Source organism: Rhinolophus sinicus, chromosome 14, assembly GCF_057876585.1.
Source record: "Rhinolophus sinicus isolate RSI-liver-muscle chromosome 14, RSI-T2T, whole genome shotgun sequence".
NCBI lineage: Eukaryota > Metazoa > Chordata > Mammalia > Chiroptera > Rhinolophidae > Rhinolophus > Rhinolophus sinicus.
The window spans coordinates 17,335,166-17,357,006 of record NC_142514.1 but is presented as its reverse complement, the minus strand read 5'-3'; the positions used below and the strand labels follow the sequence as shown (position 1 = coordinate 17,357,006).

The window sequence follows — 21,841 nt, the reverse complement described above, 5'->3', positions numbered from 1 at the left end:
GTATATGGAAGATAAGATTAAATTCAGAAGCACAAAGGATGGAACTGCTTAGTCAAACCACATTCGGGCAACGTGTGCCACCAGCAAGTCCAGGCAGAGGGGAAAGGGGCATGTTTTTAGTTTTTGCTATCTTCATCCCCCTTTTTAAGAGAAACCTAAAATCATAAAGAATAAATACAAGGTTTAAATGGGCTAGAAAGCAGAATGGAGAGCAATGACATTTTGCTCACCACTAGCTTAAACTAGAAGGAGTCAAACACTCACATCGCAGCCCACTAAAACACAATACTAATTAATACACTCATTGATGGACTAGAACATTATACAGCCTGTTGATAAAGTATGTTGGCATCAATCTATATGCTCCAAAAATACTTTTCTAGGACACAGATCTGGTAATGTAAGTTAGATTCTAGGTATCAGTATAAGTTAAAAACACTTCTCGGTATAAGTGAGTAAGATTTCTTACAGTGCTTTTCTATCCCTCCTCTCTCCCTCCTTCCTCTCTGAGGCAGGGTTACCACTTGCAAAAATCCTGATAAACGTTTTCTTCTTTTCTCCCCAGGCTCTCAAGTCTCCGGAATAAGCAGAATTATATGAACAAAGTAGGTTATACATAATAACATTTTGGTATACCTGAAATGGCCAAACGAATTTAGGGTCGAATAAAAGAGTGAGTATTCAATATATTACAACATTCCCCACATTTCCACCTTCCCCTGAAGAAAAGGCTCTCCCCCATGCCATGGCTTCAAACTTTCTCAGAAGTTACTATAGCAGCAATGCACATACCACAGGCCCCAGGCCTTCCAAGTAGTCAATGGTGGCCTCTCCTGGGGATTAAATTGATGGTTATATTCCTGGTCTTCAATCTTCCAGTTCAGGGCTCTTAAGTCTGCTGCTGTCAAGCTAAACCTACTCCAGAACTATCACTAATGGGCAGATTCCATGCTGGGTGGCTCTAGGCTGTCTGGACCAGACTAATTCCCAAGTCAGATCTAACGAGAGTTAAATTCTCAGAGACCCCATAAGCTTTCAAGGGTCCAAGTGGATGGCCCCTTCTGTTCAGAGATAAGAATGCCCTGTGTCTTTGGCAAAAGAAGAATTTTTAATAAAAACACTTAGAACAGGATCTCTATAGAAGAAAGGAAAATAAATGAATTCTGAAATTCTAAGCATTTCTTCTACAAATTTTAGCCACTGGAGCAAAAAATCTTGCTCTGGTGCCAATCCTTGGGCCAACTTTAGCTGTATGCGCATTTAAAACAAACAATGGTAGAACAGAAAAGAAACTTTGGTTCTGGTCCTGGCACCACCACTCTAGCCAGGTCACTTGTACTAGAGTTCGTTTACTTCACTGATAAAAACACAGGGTTGAGAAGGCTGGTCTAGATGTCTCTTAGATCTCTTATGGTTACCCCTCCAGCCCAAAACAATCATCATTCTGAATTCTACTCCGTTTTGTGAAATGCTTCTGTACTAGGCAAACTGGATAGTTTTCCTTTATTCAACTACGTTCAAGTTGACATCTTATTAAGAATAGGCACTAAAAAAAAAAAAAAAAAAAAAAAAAAAAAGATGAATCTTCTGTCTTGGGTACAAAAAAAAGAAGTGGATAGGCTATAAACCAAGAGGAGGTTTCTGCTTCAATATTTCTGCAGAATATGGATCACTTTACATTGCATGTTCAAAGTTTTAAATTCTCTCCCTTAAGCAGAAAAACTAAAACAAGTGACAATCACCAACAAGAAACCCCAGTCTTGGGCTGTATTTGAGAGGGAATTCTGTGCCAAGTGCAAACAAAACTGTTGGCTCTCTTGCTTGCAGGCCCTGAAACTGCAGGAAAAGTGACTCAGGTGTCACACCCTGATCTGCCCAATCTTAGCGTGACTGCTGAATGATCACACAGACCTGCCATGGAATATTCCACATCAAGTGAAAATGAGGGTTAGGCTAAGTTGGGAAAATGATTTCAATATAATTTAAGTGAAGAATACAAAACTACACAAACACTATGGCCACAATTCCATAAATTTAGTTGATGAAAATACAATAAAATTTTAACAGTAACTTGTGTCATAGTAGTGGGACTATTTTCTCCACCTAAATTTTCTATCATTTTTTCACACTAAAAATATCATTAAAATGACCACTGAAGAAAAAAATTTAAGCAAACTTCATTCTAATTTATATTATTTCTTTATAACCCAGGACCTAGTTAAAAAACAACACAACAACAAAAAAAAACAACAACAACAAAAAACAGTTTCCTCACTGTTTTTTCTGTTGTCTAGAATTTTTCCCATGTCAGAATTTAAAATATTTTTGGCTACCAACATTGTAAGTCTGTTTCTAAATATCTTGTATGAAGAATTCAGAAATCAAGCCGGCAGAAATTTTGTAAGATTTGTAAATATTTCTCAAACCAAAATAGGTCTTTGGACTGGCTTTAGCAAGTTCCCTGGGAAGGATCCCATAAGCAACACTTATTCCCAAGTTCCCCACCTTCCCCCACATTCCTTAGCCCTAGTGACCTATCAGCATACTTTTTCCTAAAGGGCTAAACAGTAAACACCATTGGCTTTGTAGGCCATAGGCAGCTACTCAACGCTGCCACTGTAGCACAAAGGCAGCCACAAATCCTACATAAATGAATGAGCGTGGCTGTATTCCAATAAAACTTTTTACAAACACAGGCAGTGGGCCAGATTTGGCCTGTGTGTAGTCGTTTGCCAACCTGTGGGGATACAGCACACTAGAGAATATCCATGGAGCTTGGAGAAATTGAGAAAAGACCTGCAGGACTGCTTGCTCCTTCACAGAGAATGGCCATCAAACCTTATTTTGACAACCACCCAGATCTACAAGAATTCTCTCTGCAAGTGGAGTACTAATGAATTTTCCCTCCAAAAGTCACTGAATTGATTTCACAAATATAGCAGTTCTCAGCCATGATATCCAGACAGACATAGCTGTAGAATGTGTTGCAATTAATTTACTACTAATAATATAGTAATGGCTTTCAAATTATTATTTTTTTTTAAATGTTTAAAAGGGTAGTTCAGTCTTCTCCCTACAGCCAGCCTGGACCAGTCCATAGCTCGGGGTGTGTCTGTACACTAGCGAAGGGCTCCTGTGCACAGTGTCAGCCCATTTACGTTACATCAGAAGGAGTCTCAGAGACCACTGAGTCCAGCTCTCTGTCTGAAGATAACAAACCCACTCTCGAGCTAACAACTCAAATATGTGAAGTTTAGATCAGTTACAGTCTTAGTAACAGTCATCAAGACATACATGAAGTCAAATAAGAGGAAACAGGAGATAGAAAAGAAGGGTGAGAGGAAGTGTGATTAAGTCCTCTTATAGCCAAGGTGGATAATTTGCTCAGATAGTCTTCATTTTATAAACTTTCCTTGTTATTTACCATAGAAAAATTTGAAAGTGCATGAAAACAAGAAGAAAAAATAAAGTCCCGTATAATACTACCATGGGGCAATAACTACTGTAATCATTTTAGTTCCTTGCCCTTCAAATGTTTTTCTGTGTATATTTTTAAAAAAATGTTTTAATAAAATCGTTTTCTACTTTCTTTATAAAATATTGTCATGAGTACTTCCCTATAATGGTTAATATGGTTCAAAAATACGATTCTGTGATGTCTGTATTAGAAGTCCATCAAATGAATGAACCATATAATTTGTTTAAATTTCTCCCCGTTGTTAGGTATTTAGATCATCTCACTTTTTTTTATATTACATTCAAGATTGAAAATAATCTTATGGATGCTTATAAAACTATTTAAGTGTAATATTTTCTATTTATGTATTTGACAGAGGTATTCCCTAAAACAGAGTAATACTCTGGGACCCTTCAGATCAGGCACATCACGAGTGACCACAGGAAAAAGCATACATGCCAGGAGCAGGCACAGGAGCACTGGAGCCACCTACTAGGAAACTGGCCATCTGAATGAGTCCTTGAACTTCTTACTAAAGGCAGATCAGGCAGGACAGTTAATCAACACACCAGCTGGGGCCCCAGTGAGATGGTGTCTCAAGACTGAGCCTTGACTGCTCTCTCTGCAACACTCAACAGGGGAAAATTATTTTGACTTGACTGCTATTATTAAAATTGTATAGGAGAAGGGATATCCAAAAGCTTGTGGCAGACGTTTCATTTATAGCATATAGTAAATTTGTGGGATATTCCCTTTGAAATAGAAGGTCAACTAATTGGTCTTTCTCCCAGGGGCATCTAGAGGAGGCTACTCTGCTGACTGTTTTCTCTGCAGGGCATGGTGGGCAGAATGTCACAACAAACAGATGTGGATACCAGCCTGGCATCAGCAACAGCATGGTACACTTCCAAAAGTGGCCGGAGGCTAAAAAACCTCAAGAGTCTTTAGCAGTAGAACCCAAATATATTTCCCTTAATCTAGCTACCAATCAAAAAGTGAAAACAAATTAATAATCTTGTTTATATGATTTATAACGCTGGTAACCTTCCCCCCTAGAATAAACTGCTTCTTAAGCAAACCAAAGGAAGAGGAATATAAGACAACTTTGTGAAAGGAAGGAATTACAATTGCCCTCTCGAATTATACATTAAAAAAAAAAAAAGCTCCAGTTCAGCTCTCAGCTTCCAAATTGAAAAACATGAAGTAAAACGAACACTGGTATTTTATAAAATACATAAAACATATAAAATACAGCAAAATTAAGTCGGAGCCAGTCAAGGTAATAATACTACAATATTATTCTTCTAATTAAAGATGGGAAAAGGAACATTTCTGATTAAAATCATGTCCAACACTGTATTTACCTACGGAATTTTTTAAAAGAAATTACTTTCAAACCTAACTCTCCCCGAGTTATCTGGGGGATAATTCACATTTTAAGTGGAAAAAACAAAAACAAGTACAAGGTGGTAAGGACATCTTTTCCCACCACCCCTTTTTGTATCTATCTGACAAAGAAATTTGCATGAACAGGACACAAAATCTTCTTTTTGTGTTTATGCCACAAGAACTTTGGATATGCAAAAAGGAAAGGAGAAAGACTAAAGGTCTGCTTCTCAATATCACTAGAAGAATCAAGTTACATGTAAACTTGTCAGATGTGGAAAGTAATCACGGTCACCTCTCACTCAGAACACTGGAAAGAGCTGGGGTCAATGCTTCAGGACAGTGGCACTGGGTGGCAAACAAACCCATGTGAAATCAACACTAAAATGTCAAATGCCACAGAGTTAATAGTCACAGTATCTGATCACAAACAATTCCTACAGGCCAGTATGGAAGTGTTTGCTTTTCAAGACCTAAGTCAAGTTTATTGGAAACTGTTGGTAAGGACGCAGCAGGCACACTTACCTTACCAGTGCATCTGGTTTGCTTAGCTGGTTATTAGGAATACAGTTTTCCATTAAGTCCTTGTGTGTACTTGGGCTCTTGCTAGTGCATTTCTGCTTCTTCTCATTTTTACTAGATGAGGAAGGAATGCTCCCATTTGTGGCGCTGTGACTTCGAGGTGAGGAGTTCACAACTCCACTGGCATTTTTATAATTTTTTGAGGAAGCAGTGCATGAGTCCTCTTTCAAGAGATTTTCTGTACTTCCCACAAGATCATTATTTAATCTTTTACTATTGATATGGTTTTCCATATACTCAATTTCTTGTATTTTAGAGTCTACAGGTTGTAGAATATTGTTGTTATTTATCCCAAGGTTGTGTTTTTTGGCATCCTTGTCCTTTTCTTTCCCTTTTTCTCGGTATTCTATCTCTGGCAAAGTCGTGGAGAGTTTTTTATTGGCTGGGATACCTCCATTGTGATGTATAAGGATCGAGGAATCCATATCAGGTAATCCTTTGGCTGCTACAATACCAAAAACAAACCAACAAACAAAAAACCACACCGGAATATTTAGTTGTATAAAAACACAAAACAGATTGATTCAACAAACTGCATCATCTATGCTTAGAAACTCACTACATTAATCTGCAAACTCATTTAGAAGCAGCAGTAACTACACCACATCACGCTAACTTCAAGAAGCAAATCCAAATAAATTTGAAAAGCTGAACATTTAGAAGATTGCCATCACTTATAAACACCAAGTCATTAATGTTTTTGCCTTGAGAACAAGATGAGGATTTTATAATTAAGTCATATTTCATTATCAGTCAAATCAAACTTGTCTATCACTGGGGTGAGAGGACACAGGCAGATCATATTCTTAAGAGGCCATATTTTAAAAGATGCTTGCTTGGATTAAACAAACTGTTAATAACTTTACTGAAAAGAAAGAGATTAAATGAAATAAAAGGAGAAGTGTGATGTTAGGATATAGGGCATCTATATTTTTTCTTGATTCTAGTGTTGAGTTATGAAGTTTGTATCATTTACTAGGTTACTTATAAAAAATTTTCAGTATCAGGTTTACCTATTCCAATTTGTTAAAGTCTACTTGAAGAGATATTTTTACACCATACCACAGAATAAGATTTTGGCACATATCAACTGAAAATATGAACTCAAACTTTCAATTCTCAAACCAAAGAAAACTGGTACTACTGTCAATTCATCTACTGAATTGGTTATATGCTCATTAGAGAGGTCCTATTACAAAAGGTTCAATTTAAGCTCCACATTGAATTATATGAAGAATGGGACCTATCCATCTTCGCTCTATTCAGAAAAATTTTGATGCATAAAACAATTCTATTTGTCTACATCTCCATTTTATTTATACTTTGGTTCTTGGCTTGCTTCAATTACAAACTCATAGAGTTATACATACTATTTTGCTACTGAGAATAAATATTTTAAAGTATTTGTTAACAAATAAAATATTAAATAAGCCATAAAAACAAAACATATAAAAATAAAATAACATATTTGCATACTTAAAGGCACATGGTCTTCAGACACTAGATAGAAAACATCACCCATCCTATATTTTATGTAAAATATTTTCATAGAATTTTTTCATATTAAAAAACCACAATGGTTCCTAAAAAGGAATACCGTAAAACAGGAAATCCCTGGTAATTTTCCAAAGTCCTAGCAACTTTTCCAAAAACAAAAATCCTGACAGATATAATAATGAGTAACCTATTGAGCCAACAGCTTTAGGGTAAAGACCTACCTTCCTCAGACTCTTTGTCTGGTTTCTGTAACATCTGTTGCTCTGGGGGTAGGGCTTGTTGAAGAAGCTGCATGTAAAATTCGTTCTCTTTCTGCACTTCCTTTTGCTTCCTTAACCGCATTTTGTAGCTTACGTAACTTTTGAAGCCAAAGCCCAAAGTCACAACAGGGTACCCAATACTAGAAAGAAAATAATCCAGCCAGTAATTGTAAGTTAAAAACAAAAATCACGTGCATCAAACACATGAGGACACCTAACACTGCAATTACGAAATCAATTCTAGGTGATGATGATGACAGTTGAGCATTCAGTAAACACGTAAATAAATGTGAGGTCTCCTGTAGAAATCAGAGGCTGTGGGCAGTTGGTATGTAGAACAAACCCCCAGGGAACAACATGACTCCTAGACCATAAAAGGCTGCCCGACAGGCTTTGGCACTCTTCAAACCAACTTGAGAAATTAACCACAGTGACTGTTGGATACAGTGGCTAATGTCGTTAATTAACATTGAACTGCCTTGTACATTATTAGAACTTGAGCATCTATGCTTTTAAGAACTAACAGAGTAGAGATTTTTACAGGTGGTCATAAGCAAACATTGTTAAGTGTTAAAAAAATCAAAAGGACATCATTTGGTTTTCAACACTAGAAGAGAGGGTCAAATTCAGGTGACTCTTTAATCTTCTTGCTGCCTGAGGGATATTATCACCAGCTATTCCTGGAAAATTAGTTCATAAACACTCTGTCATACATAAATTCAAGAATCATTTAAATAAGTATCCGATATTATTAGTGCCAACATTTGGTTTATGCTACCAAATTAAACCAGCTGTACTTACAACTCTAACCTGCGGGATAAAAAGTTGAAATATTTTCATTCAACTCATTAGTCTGCCTAGTATCATTTCAAAGCCTCTGCAAACATCATCAAAACTCATATTAAACATTAATATTAAAATTTATCAGTCATAATTAGTCTAAAAGTGATCTCAATTTAAGTGACAAGTTTTATTGACCAAGTTTATTTAATTCACTTATTTGTGAAAATACTTTTAAAATATTAGAAACTATTTTTTCAGTTGGTTGCTATTTATTTTGCTTTCTGCCATAAGTATTAGCAAAAATTGGTTGTGTTTAGAAGAAACACAATTTAAGTGGTGATGTCTACAAGATATTAACAAGAATCAAGCTCACTTTTCAAAAAGGTTTCATGGTTAAGGTTAAATGAATAAAATATTTTAATATTCATTTACATTTCAAAAGGAAAACTAATATTACTTTAAAAAGTATTAGTATTCTCTTGCTTTTGTAAATGGCTAAGGAAATTATAAATACATTAAAGCTTCATGAAATAGCCATATATTTCATCAAGACTTTCTGGAATCAACATGATATAATAAAAATAGGTTAACAATTATCAGACACCTATGTGCTTGGCATTAACTTAAACACTTAGCATGTATCACATTGTTTCATCTTTCCCATGACGCCATGAGACAGGTCCCGAATATACAGGTAAGAGAACTAAGGCTTAGAGAGAGTGATGTGTCCAAGGCAACAAAGCTGCTGGGGACAGAGCTGGGATTCTAACACTCATCTGCCTGAATAGAGAAGAGAGCTCATGCTCTTTACAACCATGTTATGTTGTCTTCCGGGTTCATGTAAAATTTCTAAGAAAAAATTTACAATTGAACTTACCATTTACATTAAAAACACTGAACTGAATTATAGATTAAGAATACACATAATACTCACCAGTGAGCAGCAAATGGACGACAAAGGTCTACATGAAAATTTTTGAGATCTTTAAATCTAATTGCTGCTTCAATATAAACAAAGAGTATCCACAGAGACACTGTGGGCAAACACACTCCCCTTTCTGTAGAAAAGCAGAAGAGAGGCAAGCATCAGTGATAAATATTAACTAACAGAACAGGTAGGTTGTTTGAGAGATTAGTTCAACTACAGTAACTTTCATTAAAACTTTTACAAACCAATTACAAAGCAATCTGACCCAAACTGCAAGTTTTTATACGACAAAATCATAGACAAAATTAAAAGACAAAGATTCTGGCAGAAAATACTTACAATATATGTAAAACAAAGGAGTTATAGCCCTAGTATACAAAGAGCTCCTACAAATCAATAGAAGTGCAACTGAATGCAAGTAATAAAAGAAAAAATATAGATGGCTAAAAAACATGAAAAGCTGCTGAACTTCACTACTGATTAGGGAGACACAAGTTTTAAAAATGAGAAACCATTTTTTTAACCTCTCAAATAAGCACAAATTTGAAAGACAGGCAACAGTATAGGGAGGGTATGGGAAAAGGTTTTCTCATACTTGGCAATAATGTAAATTAGGACAACCTTTTTAGAAGGCAATTTGGCAGTATAATTAAATTTAAAATACTTATACCTTTGACCCAGAAATTCCAATTCCAGAGATCTACCCTACAGAAATATGTAAGAGCCCTGGGATAAATGTGTAAGAATATTCATTATATTATTATTTGCAGTAGTAAAAAAATATAGAATTAACTTAAATGTCTATCAATAGGGAACTGCTCAATTTTGGTAAATCTATATAATAAAATACGATGTAGTTTTCAAAAGAATGAAGATCTGTACTAATATGAAATGATATGTAAAAAGATAAATTAAGAATGAGTTACAGCACAAAGAAATGTTTCTGACATTTAAGTACTGCCCAAATTATCTTTTCCCTAACTACAAGCTCACATTCCTTTTAATTAAAAACAATTTTCATGGGAGGAAAAGCAACTTGCAACAGAATAAGACACAAATAATGGGATAATTTTCAGTGGTTTTAGAATCAAAATCTGTTGACTAGGTCGACCTTTGTCAGGACATGATCCATCTTTGTCAGGACATGACTAATAATGGGGTGGGTATTTTATAAAGATGGACTAGACTACACAGGCATGAGGTCTAGTAACTGTGGCAAGAGCTTCTTTGAGACTGTATAAGGCAAGCAAGTTACAGAAATGAGAATAGGAAGGAATAATCAGTGACCTGAAGGACTAAAGGGCTTTTTACTAAGAATCTCTGGGATGAAACAAAAGAAAAATCTTGAAACTAGATCTTGGAACTAGAAAGACCATTTTATTGAAGAGTGAAGTGAGGCCCAGAGTTTATATAAATTGGGTCCAACTTTACAGAGATAATATTAAGTCTACTTCTAAGGAGAACCTACGTCCCCTTAGACCTAGTCCATGAAGAAGGAAGACATTCCAAGCTCTGTGAAGGTAGCTAATGGCCTCAACTGTTCTTACAGGTTTAATACACCAAAGAAAAGGGGTATTTTCACAATGGAGGAAGACAAACAGCAACCTAGGATAATGCATCTTTAAATTCATTTTAAGATGCATTTTCAAAAATTTATATTTCCCACTCCCTATATTAACTTCTAGCTATCATAATAAGCATGTTACAGAAAAAATAGAAAATTTTTTAAAAAATACCTGTATTTCTAAACCTATCAAATAATAAAATAAAACCATGTTGAAAATATTTTTGAATAAATGTAACAGTCATGTTGTACATACATGTTATGTATCCTGTTTTTTCCCTCTTTATAGCAAGGGGAAATAAAGTTTATAATATTATCATTCTTTTGTGGCAATATATAATTTCATCAACCATTCCTAACATTCTTAAGGGAGAATTTTATTTATTTATTTATTAAGTTGCAAATGATTTTTTAATTTTTAATTCTTTCTGCAGTAAATGGCCTTCACTAGACAGATACCTCTACTTTTTTTTCTTTTAACATTATTTTTATTAGTTTCAGGTGCACAAAACAATGTAATAGACATTTATCATTTATATCCCTCACACAGTGACAGCCCCCCTGCCCCTTAAGGAAGAATTTTAAATTTTAACAACTGGAAGAGAAACTAATCCCAAATTATATAAATTATACTCTTATTTGTCGGGCCCAAGAAGAACATTGTTTTGTTTGTTTGCGCACTAATCATTCCAAATTAAAACATACCTCACAGCTTAGCTATTCCAACATACATTTCTGAGCCTAGGGTTGAAGAGAGCTCAGTACCATTTACGACATTAGCTTCATTGGTGCCCCGTGGGTCATTTACTGAACTTGTTCTCAATAGATTCTATTAACAGTTATATGAGTAGTGTTTTCTCAAATACTAAGACATTATTAAAGTAATTTAAAGAATCACTACAGTTCATTGGAGTCAAGGATTATCTGAGCTGGAAAGCTCCCTTAAACATTATCTAGATTACTCCACTTTCATGTGACAAAGAAGAAACTGAGACCTAGGGATAATGACGAGTATAAATAGCAACTCACTCAAAAATGAGGCCCACGACAAGGAAATATAAGTAAAAACTGGTGTGTAGAAAAATCACTTTAATTAGAGGGAAGCAGACCAGGGAACCATCATGTTAGCTTATAAATCAAGTGAGATATGAGAGCGAGCTAAAGGTGGAGAAACCATGCTTGTAGTGGATACTTTCAATAACAGAGCTGAACTGTATCTTCTACATGGGCCAACATCACCCTCTTAGCACCTTTTAGAAGGGGGTGAATGTTGCTCCAGAGAGCTTTTATTAGTTAGCGTTCCGTCAGTGGTCAAAATCCTACAGGTTGCAGCTGGGCCTAAGAATCAAGTTTCATGCAGCTTTGCAGACAAGTATAATGATCTCAGAGCCAATCCTCACATCCCCATGCAACCCAAGTTCAGGTTTTCACAGTGGACTGGAGCTGTCAAAACATCTCATCTTAGTTTGAAGTAGCAGAAGAATAGCTCTAAGAAGGGAGATGACTAGCTCCGGTCAGGTCAAGACATACCCGAAATTGCACATTTTGGTTACGAGAACCACTAAGAACTAGGGAGATCAAGATGGTGAAGTGCTTAAAACATACAAGAGAAAGGCAATAAAACCAGAGATATTTTGTCTATAGAAAAGAAGACTTGGTGGGATGTGACAGTGGCTCTAAGGCATGGGGGGGGGTGGTGGTGTCAATATTTCGCCTACAGGGGATGATCTATAGGCCCCCTGAAATTTTAAGGAAATGTTTTGTACATTTCCATATATTTTTCCTGGAGAAAGCCTCTTTTTATGCTCTAAGAGATCAGCGAGCCCTAAAACAGTCAAGACCTGCTGGGTCAAAAATGTAAGGAGGAAAATTGTGGCTCAGTATGAGAAAGAATTTTCTATTACAGCTGACCAAAAACAACAGTACTAAGTTCCTGTCACTGTAGATTTTTGATTAGAGATTAAACCACCATGTGCCAGGGACGCTGCGGGGATTCTTGTACCAAATAAGGCTTCAACTAAATGACCTTTAACTTCCTTTCAATGCTGAAATTCCAGGAACATTTTTCTTATTTGGCACATGGCTGTCTTCAAGTCTACCTAAATAGAAATCACTTTAACTTTTTTAAAAAATGTGTATCTCCATGATGAGAGTGGTAGCTGAAATGCCTACAATTGAGATACCAAATCATAAAGGCTTAAACTTTTGATTCAATAATGACAAAAAGGTAAAATATATTTTAAAGGTATCTTATAATCTATTAGGAAAAGGCAACTTTAAAACGTCCACATTAAATTCAACTCTAAATAATTTACTCAAAGAAATCGCCACATTAAAAGTTTGAATCTGATCAACTATATGGTGATGAAAGGAGAACTGACTCTGGGTGAACACACAATGGGGTTTATAGATGATGTCATACAGAATTGTACACCTGATATCTATGTAACTTTACTAACAATCGTCACCCCAATAAACTTTAATTAGGAAAAAAAAAAGTTTGAATCTAAGATTTCTACCCGTCTAAGAAACAATTAAGACTTACCTGTATGCCATACGTACTGAACCCATACGTATGTGCTAGCAGCAAAAAAAAGCCACTGTATAGGGATGAACAGCAGACATATTATATTTGATGTGAATGCTACACAAACAAAAAACACTGAGAAGGCCTAAAGGAAAAAACAAAACAAAACAAAAAAACACATCTTAGAACTTGTTAATTTCAAATAGAGATGACTAAAAACATGTTGGACACAATCTCTGAAACTGCCAAGCAATAACTACAGAGCAAGTTACAACAGGAAATTTTAAACATTTAAAATCCACCATATAAAAAAAGCAGTGGTTAATTTAACACTAAAGAGTAATCCTATTTTTGGCCTCAAATCATAAAGAAGAACTGGACCAGGACAAATTGAGGTTGGTTCACAGTGAATTTACTTGGACTCCACAGGTGGGTTACCCAAAGAACTAGAATTTTAACACAGAAAAGGCTCCTCTCTCCTCACATTACATTGCTTAAGAGCTTCATTCTTAAGGGTACAGTGTTGGAGCACAGACGGACCACAATAGTAGTAAGAACTACGCTGATGTTGATCATTTTAATAATGCAGCCTTCCTCTGGACACACCTCTACCTATTGCCAACAGGACATGAGCTCAAAAGCATCTTTTCAAGGCATGGATTTACTCTGACCAAAGCTCCAGGCCGAGGCAGAAGAGTTATAGGTCTAAGATGTGACTGCAAAACACAACAGAACTACAGGTCAACCAAGGGAAGACCAGGCCTGTGCCCTTGTTCTAACCCAGTAGTTCTCAGCACATGGCCTGGAGATCCCTAGTTGGTCTCTGCGATCCTTTCAGTAGGTCTTTCAGGTCAAAACTATTTTCATAATAATAAGATGTTATCTATCTTTTCCCTAAACATTCACTTAGGAGTTATGGTGGTGTTTTCTAGAAGGTACATGGTACGTGATATTGCAATAGACTGAGTTCAGGAGCAGATATGAAAATCCAGCTATCATCCATAAAGCCAGACATTATATAAATTTGCAGAACTGTAGTAAACCTTCTAAGTTTCTTGTTTGGGAGAATACAGTTATTTTTTTCATTAAAAAATGTAATTTGTATTAACAAGTAATAAGTTTGTTATTGTTATTTTCAAGTGAATTAATAAATATTTACATTTTTTGTTTTAATTTCTAATATAGTAACTATGGACAGATGTAACCCACATAAATAACAGCTCTTTGGAGTCCTCAATAATTTTTAAGAGCGCAAAGAGGTTCGGAGAACAAAATGTTTGGGAACCACTGCTCTAACTCTAACCTAATCACTAATTTCAAAAACACTTCAGAGTAAAACTGGGCAATTATTATTCCACTACTCTCTCCCTCCCAAAATCTTTCCTCCCTCCCCTTTTTTCTACTGGAATGACAGAGAAGGGAGTATGATTTGATCAATGGGTTTAGACAAAACAGACTTAGAGGCCAATTTCAGTCCAAAGAACCTACTTATCTCAATACAGTCACCTAAGTATTGCTAATAAAATCTACTTTAAACAGTTTCACTACCAATTCGTGCAGATTTTCTTGGAAAGGTTATTAAATTCATTATACTTTAAAAACATGTATTAATAAACATACCAGTCCCTGGTATCTGAAGGAATCATAGACGCTTCTGATGAAAAGCCAAAATGGCCACAGGTATTCAAATCGGAACTCCAGGACAAAATCTGCCAGTAGGACAAGTGCCCACACTACCAGAAACTTCAGGTACAAAAATGTACTGCAAAATATAAAAATAAAGAATTAATTCGAAGTCATTTGTGAAGAACTAGAAAGAGAAAAATGTACCGTTTTGCTTAAAAGGGACAAAAGATATCTTTATATATCATGACAACAATGGAAATAAAGGATAAAAAGAGATGCTGCTGTGGCGCATCTAAATTTTAAAAGCTCTGCTGTTCATTCTGAGACCCACAACTATCAAAATAAGATGACGACCAAATATGCTTAATTCCATTTCAGATGGGAAAAAATTAAATCTCACCACTATTTTAAATGTGTTAAGTGTCTGACATCAGAATACTGCAACACTCTTAAAATTACAGTTTTCAAGCTGTTCTTCATTTAGAAGAAAATGTCACGGTTGAAAGGCTTCAAATTTGCTATTTCCCCACCCCTCTACATCTGTTTAACGTCTTTGAAATTCTTCATGCACATCCCTACATGCTTGAAGAATTCTTCCCTCCCCCCTTCTTGTTTCTCTATGTAGTATTCATCTGCATTAACCAAATACAAAAACCAAATGACTTCCCAAAATAGAAAGTAACTTAGGGAGCAGATGCCCATCACTACTAAGGGCTGTCAGGGCACAAAAGTGTACATTAAAGATGAAGCCCTAACGCATCCCAGCCTTGCTTTGGCCGCGATATAAATGTGTGCACCCAGTTCCCTCTGGACTTATGTTAAATAGAAACACACTTTGACAAGCCAATTAGAACACATAGCTAACCACTGCAGTAGCTCAAAACAAGGTAAGAACATGGATAAAAGAAATTATTTTTCATATGATCTAAAAGTCCATTATTCTAGTTCATTAATTGTACAATAGATAATAGAAGACCTGATAATAGAAGCCTTCAGATTTTACCTATTAATAAGCCCCTAATTCTATGTCCTTAACCCTATCAATTCTGGAGCAGGTTAAATTTAGGTATTAAAAATGGGGGGGGGGGGCGCGTTTATAAGACATACAGATTTTAAATACCTAAAATTCACTTTGACTTGGGCTAGAGCTTTGCATGGGGTTTTGCAATACAAATATCACAATATTGATGGGATTAAATTAGCTGTTTGAATATACACCAGCAACAACAAAATCAAGACTTTTAATAAATAATTTTGAAATAAAGGTACAAAAAGACTTAATATACTTGGAGGGGAAACAATAAAAGCAGGATCCAGCACTGAGGATTCTTCCTATGTCCTCTCAAGCCACACAGGTAAAAAAATGTCAAGAACAGACACATATGACCCTCAACGATCCAGTATCATAATGATATACATAAGTTGCAACTAGGGTCAATTGCTAATACTAATTCTTGGTAGAACTCTTTGGGCTTGATAGTAAGTTTCGATTAAGAGGTTTTCTGTAGAATTGAGGAACCCAAGGCAAACCAGAAGAACACAGGCTTAAAGCTTAAATTCTACCTTTTAGTTTCATTTCACTAGAGTCATGTTAGCCAATTGAGGATGGGGTCCTAATTCTCACTTATTAAATCCCATTACTGGTCCAGTGGAGAGCAAGGCATATTTTGTTAGAAGGAACAACTGAGTCATGCAGGCATTCAGAAGCACAAATCTAGTTTGCAACTAGATTTCCAAGCTGCTTGGCTTTAAAACTGAAAGGTATTTTTCCCCTCTTGTTTCTAGGTTGTAAAGAAGAAATAATAGTCCGTCGTCCACGTTTCTAAGGCACTTAAGAAATGGCATGGAAATGTATTCACGGATGAATTCTTTTTTCCTTGGGGCTGCCCCTGGAATGCGTCGGAATGAGACCTGGTAGTACTTCATCATGTCTAGTTGTTACCATTCTCCAAATGGAGAAAGTAAAGTACAACCAACTGCTCTTTGCCCCAAATGCTCCCAAGGCATGGCAGGATCTAGTGGGCAACATTCCATTTCACTATTTAGAGAGCATTATCCACAGAACGGCAGCCTATTGAATACTTTTTAATAACTCAATCATTTAAACCTAACGCAATACAGAAATGACGTCTTTGTTACACTGCCTACTCTTTTTCAATTCTGCAATTTCAAGGGGATTCCCTCTTACACATTTCATGTCTTTTCAAACAACTACTCTCATACCTTTGATGCTCCTTGACACCCAGTTCTGAGTCCCAGTTTACATGTACAGATATCTAAGGACACTTAATCATTCACAAAATATGCTATACCCTCAGCTTTCCTTCTCCCCTTTTAGATGGGCCTGCATCTAAAAAAAAATCAAGAGTCAATCTAATTAACAAAGTTGACTCTACTTTAGGACTAGTTTTGATTTCTATTGATTCAGTCTTATAATGTTTAAGAAAGTTTATGACAGTTGCCTGATTTAGCATTCTCTTAGCCCTCTTTATCAGTAAATTATACCTATTATCCTTCTACAGGTACCTGTACAAAAATTAAAAGACAAGTAACCTAAAATGACTGCTCATGACTGTAGAAACCCTAATTCCTTTCCTTCCATGTTCTGAAGGTCATAAGGTTTTGTCAAATCCAAAGAAACGACATTCTAAAGGGGGAGAAAACTAGACAGAGTTTTAAGCCTTTACAGCATTCTGAAATATTTTTTTAAATCATGAAGAGAATGACTAAATATAAAATATTTTATATACACTTTATAATGTGACTTACGTTAACTTGAAGTTACTTTAATTCTAGGATCCAAATAAATTTATTAACAACTATAAAACATCTTGAACAAAAACTTAAAAGCATAACTACAACAAAAAGATATTTTCCATAATAATATAGTGAAACAAGAGCAGATTAATAATATCTCTGGATGGTCTTACAAGTTTCTATCCTGGGTATCAGCGTAATAAAGAAGAGACATGTGCAATTATTAAGCTTAATGGTGGTGATTTTTTCAAAGCGGGTATTATCTGTAAGATTCCTTCTCCCCCATTCTATTTTTCTCCCATCCTACCTTTGCCATCTACAATTACTTTTTACCTGAATCTATTTAGCAATACCCTCCCATCTATGGATTAATCACCTATGATTAATGAAAAGTAGTATTGAACATTCTCCCTTTTCCAAGTAAAGTGCACCTTCTCTCTAGTATCTCTAGCTGCGGGTCACTTAGATCATTTTCTGGAGTCCACATAATTACCAGGGGGTGGCCATCAATCCTCAGTACTTAACCTTTTCCTTAGGCGGATTAATGGCCATTTAGTTTACTTGTTCCTCACCACAGAAAAGACTCTGTGGAATATTTCACTGGCTGTGCTAGTGGCCATCTATCTCAATCCCTAGCTTTCCTGTCCTCTCTGTAATAGTAACTGTGAATTGCTTTTAGCTTTCAGGATGCAGCATGATACTTCTTGCACCAAACTGCTGTCTTCTCTTATCAAATACGTCTCCCTATTTGGACATCACCTCTAGAATATTCATCCAGCTTTTGTCCAGCTGGTATTCCTGCTTAAGTCTTATTATGTATAATTAGAGTCTTGCTACTCAAAGTGTGGTCCATGGACCAACAGCATCATTAAGCATTATGTACGTGCTTTTTAAAAAAGCAGTTATTTCTGGGCCCACCCCAGGCCTATTTAATCTAAGTCTACATTTTAACCAGATCCTGAGGCCATCTGTGCATACATTAAAATTTGAGAAGTATTGGTCTATAATAAAACCTCTCATTGTCATGGAACTTCCAGCGAATTTCACAATTACACTAAATGAAGTCACTTCCATCACTACTCATCCTTCAGCACACAGCACGAACATCGCTTCCTCAAAAACGCCCTCCCTGACCCCAAAGTAAAGACCCCATCATAAGCTCACATAACGTCGTGCCCTAAGAACAGTTAGTCAAAATTATATGAATAATGTTCTGTGTGATTAACTGTTTAAATGTAAAACCCTCCAGAACAAAGGAGCCCCCCATTTTGTTCCCTGCTCTATCCTCAGTGCCCAGCGTAGAACCTTGCCCACTGCAGGAGCTTAACAAACATTTGTTGAACGAATGGCCTGCAATGCACAAGAGTGCTTAGGACCGACAGTAGGGCTTTTATCAAAGCACACACTCACAATGACGGTAGAGGGAGAGACGAGGCACAGGTGACTGACAAGGGTATCTGGACAAAGCAACACCAACAAAGATAACAAATACAGCTTCTGCCTGAAGGATTACCAGCCACCTGCTTCCAATCTGTTCTGACTGTTCTTCGTTGGGAAGAAATGAATCTAATCAGCCTTGCTCTGATTAGATGACAGACTATCGCTCCATTTGACTTACCTGCCACTGGCTCTGCCTACAGAAGGGGTTCTCAAAATGTCTTTTACTAAGATGACATTAAAGAAATCTGCAAAAATGGAAAACCACATCACTCTTCTCTTGGATTTATTATTGCTATTTTTATATGAAATAGTAATTAATTTAAAATTTTCTGCCTTAAAGATATAACCCATATAAACCAAAGCTCTTTGGGATTCACAATCATTTTAAATGTAAAGAGGTCCTGAGACCCCCAAAAAAAAGAAAAAAAAGAGGGGGGGGAGAGAGAGAGAGAGAGAGAGAGAGAGAGAAATGGTGGACTACAGAAAGTTGTGCCTAAGTCTCAAGATAAAATGGACTAGAACCAGTGCTGCGTTCTAAAACTACATCCTTGTATAAAATCCTGAAAAGGAGCAGGCTGAGAATACCTAAGCTATTTCGTATTTTTCTTTTCTATTCCAGACCTCCTGCAGACTGCAAAGAGAACCGTTCTAGAGCCAATTACACACACACATTCAGACACACACACACACATATATACATACACAGCTACTGCAACGACAAATCTAATAGTGTGAAATATGTCAAATTTAAAAGGAAAAAAAAAACCCTAGAATGGAAATCACTAAAAAAAAAAAGTTTTAAGAACTGTGAGGTATATAGTATTTTTACAAAATACTATGTAGACTATGGAGATATCAAGGACAGGTACTGTAACCTAATGCAACTGAAGTTTGGAGTTTTGGAATTTCTGCTTCAAAAACACTTTCAATAGTGTAGACTCTGGGGTTTGGGATGGCAAGGGGTTAAGAAGCACATTAGGAGAAAGAAAATAACCCACAGGCCCTAGAAAAACTGTGTTAATGTTGTATAAACATTAGAAATTCATTTCATAAATGAATCAAGTATTATGCTTCGTATCTTCAATAGTAACACTCATCTACCTAATCTAACCACACTTCGAATTTATATCACACGTGTAACGTTTCCAAATGCTTTCATATTATCTCATTTTATTCTTACAACTGGGAAATAGGCAGGGTAGTTATTACCATTTTATAGGAAAGAACCTGAGGAATAGGGAACTAATAAGCTGCAAGACAATGCTGAAAGAGCACAGAAATGAGAGTTAAGAGACCGCAGAGAACAGTGAATTCTCATGTAATGCTGTGTTGCTGTGAAAACAAACAAAAAAAATCTATGTAAAGAAATAGAGAAGAGATTAATTGAGGAAAAAAGCAAAGAAACTTTTATGTAAAATAGAACCCTATTTTTGTTAAAGAAACACACATATCTGCTTATATAGAAACAAGAACTATCCTTATAAATTTTACAACAGTGATCATCCCATAGCAGGTATATGTACTAAGGTCTTTTATATTATACGCTGTCATATTCCTTTAATTTTAGTTATAACAAGCATGTATTACTTTTACTTTTTAATTGTTCATTTTGAAATAATTTTAGACTTATAGAAAAGTTGCATAAATAGTAAAGAATTCCCTTACATCTTTCACCCAGATTTCACAAATGATAAAAACATTTTATAAAGTTTGTTATTATTCTCTTCCTATATATGTATACCTATTTTTTTCCTAAACCATTTGAAAATAATTTGCAGACCTAACACCTTTACTCCTAAATTTCTTGAAAATAAGGATAGTCTCTTATATAACCACAGTACAATTATCAAAATCAGGAAATTAACAGTGATATAGAACTATTAAGTAATCTATAGACCTTATTCAAATTTCAGTAACTATCTCACTAATGTCCTTTATAGCAATAGATGATAGATGATAGATAGATAGATAGATAGATAGATAGATAGATAGATAGATAGATAGATAAAGACAGATAAATAAATCAATCCGATCCTGGCCCAGGATCACATTCTGCATTGTTGTCATGTCTATATTGATTTTTTTTTTTTAAGAGTAGAGAGTCTAATTTTTTTTTAAGAAGGAAAAAAGGTTAATGGCCTTGCACAAGACACTCTAGGTACCTGCTGCTCCACCTGGAAAATGAAAACGACACTTTCCGTACCTGCACTGGAGACGTTGAGAGGATCATATGAGTTATTACATAAACACCATTCAGAAAGGATGAAGCCGCACAATACAGTAAAACAAAAGGTGGATAGACTTTGGGGTTGGACAGACATGGGTCTCTATCAAGTAATTAAACCTCCAGCAACCTCGGTTTCCTCACTGTGAAACCAAAGCCAATGTCCTTAAATACCCTTACTGGAACTAAGTAAGACAATGAAGATAAAAATGTAATAACAATAGTAATAACGGTAAATAACTTTTTAAGTAATTTGTCTGTGTCAGCACTATGCTAAGTATTTTATGTAACTTACCTCAATTATCCTTATAATAATCCTATAAAGTAGGTGGTATTATTTACTACCTTCATTTTACAGATGAGAAAACTGACGGTTAAAGCAGATAAACAACTTGTTCAACATCACACAATTAGTGTCAGGGACATTATTTGAACCCAAATTTATGACTTTAAAGTCCATATGCTTATCCATCACACTGGACCTTCTCATCTCACATTACATGCTCAATAAATATTATTTTCCTTCTTTTTATCTCTTCTTCATACGTATTCAATCTACATAATTTTTTTTGATTCTCCAAAAGAACCGAGTTTTAAAAAAATGAGCAGAGGTACTTTATGAAAGAATAAACCCTCAGTATCTTAATTCATAAACTATGAATCTGTAAACACACTATAAAGCCCTGTGGAAGAAAAAGTTTTAAGTGACATGCTCTTTACAGAGATAACAAATGGCACAAAAGATAAGGCAACTCGAGACTACTTTCCCATAACATTCACACTCCCGGAATGGTCACTGTAATAGAGAAA

The 21,841-nt window shown here is 35.7% G+C and overlaps 1 protein-coding gene across 1 annotated transcript in view; it reads right to left on the bottom strand.

Annotated features, from left to right (window-relative positions):
• Positions 1-21,841, bottom strand: part of MACO1 (macoilin 1) — a 52,424-nt gene that overhangs the window by 23,945 nt on the left and 6,638 nt on the right. Inside the window, exons 2-6 of the mRNA XM_088790562.1 lie at positions 14,605-14,746; positions 13,003-13,129; positions 8,900-9,023; positions 7,144-7,322; positions 5,369-5,870 (exon numbers count right to left, since the gene is read on the bottom strand). Coding sequence (XP_088646688.1) covers positions 5,369-5,870; positions 7,144-7,322; positions 8,900-9,023; positions 13,003-13,129; positions 14,605-14,746 — 1,074 coding nt within the window. The remainder of the gene's footprint in view (positions 1-5,368; positions 5,871-7,143; positions 7,323-8,899; positions 9,024-13,002; positions 13,130-14,604; positions 14,747-21,841) is intronic.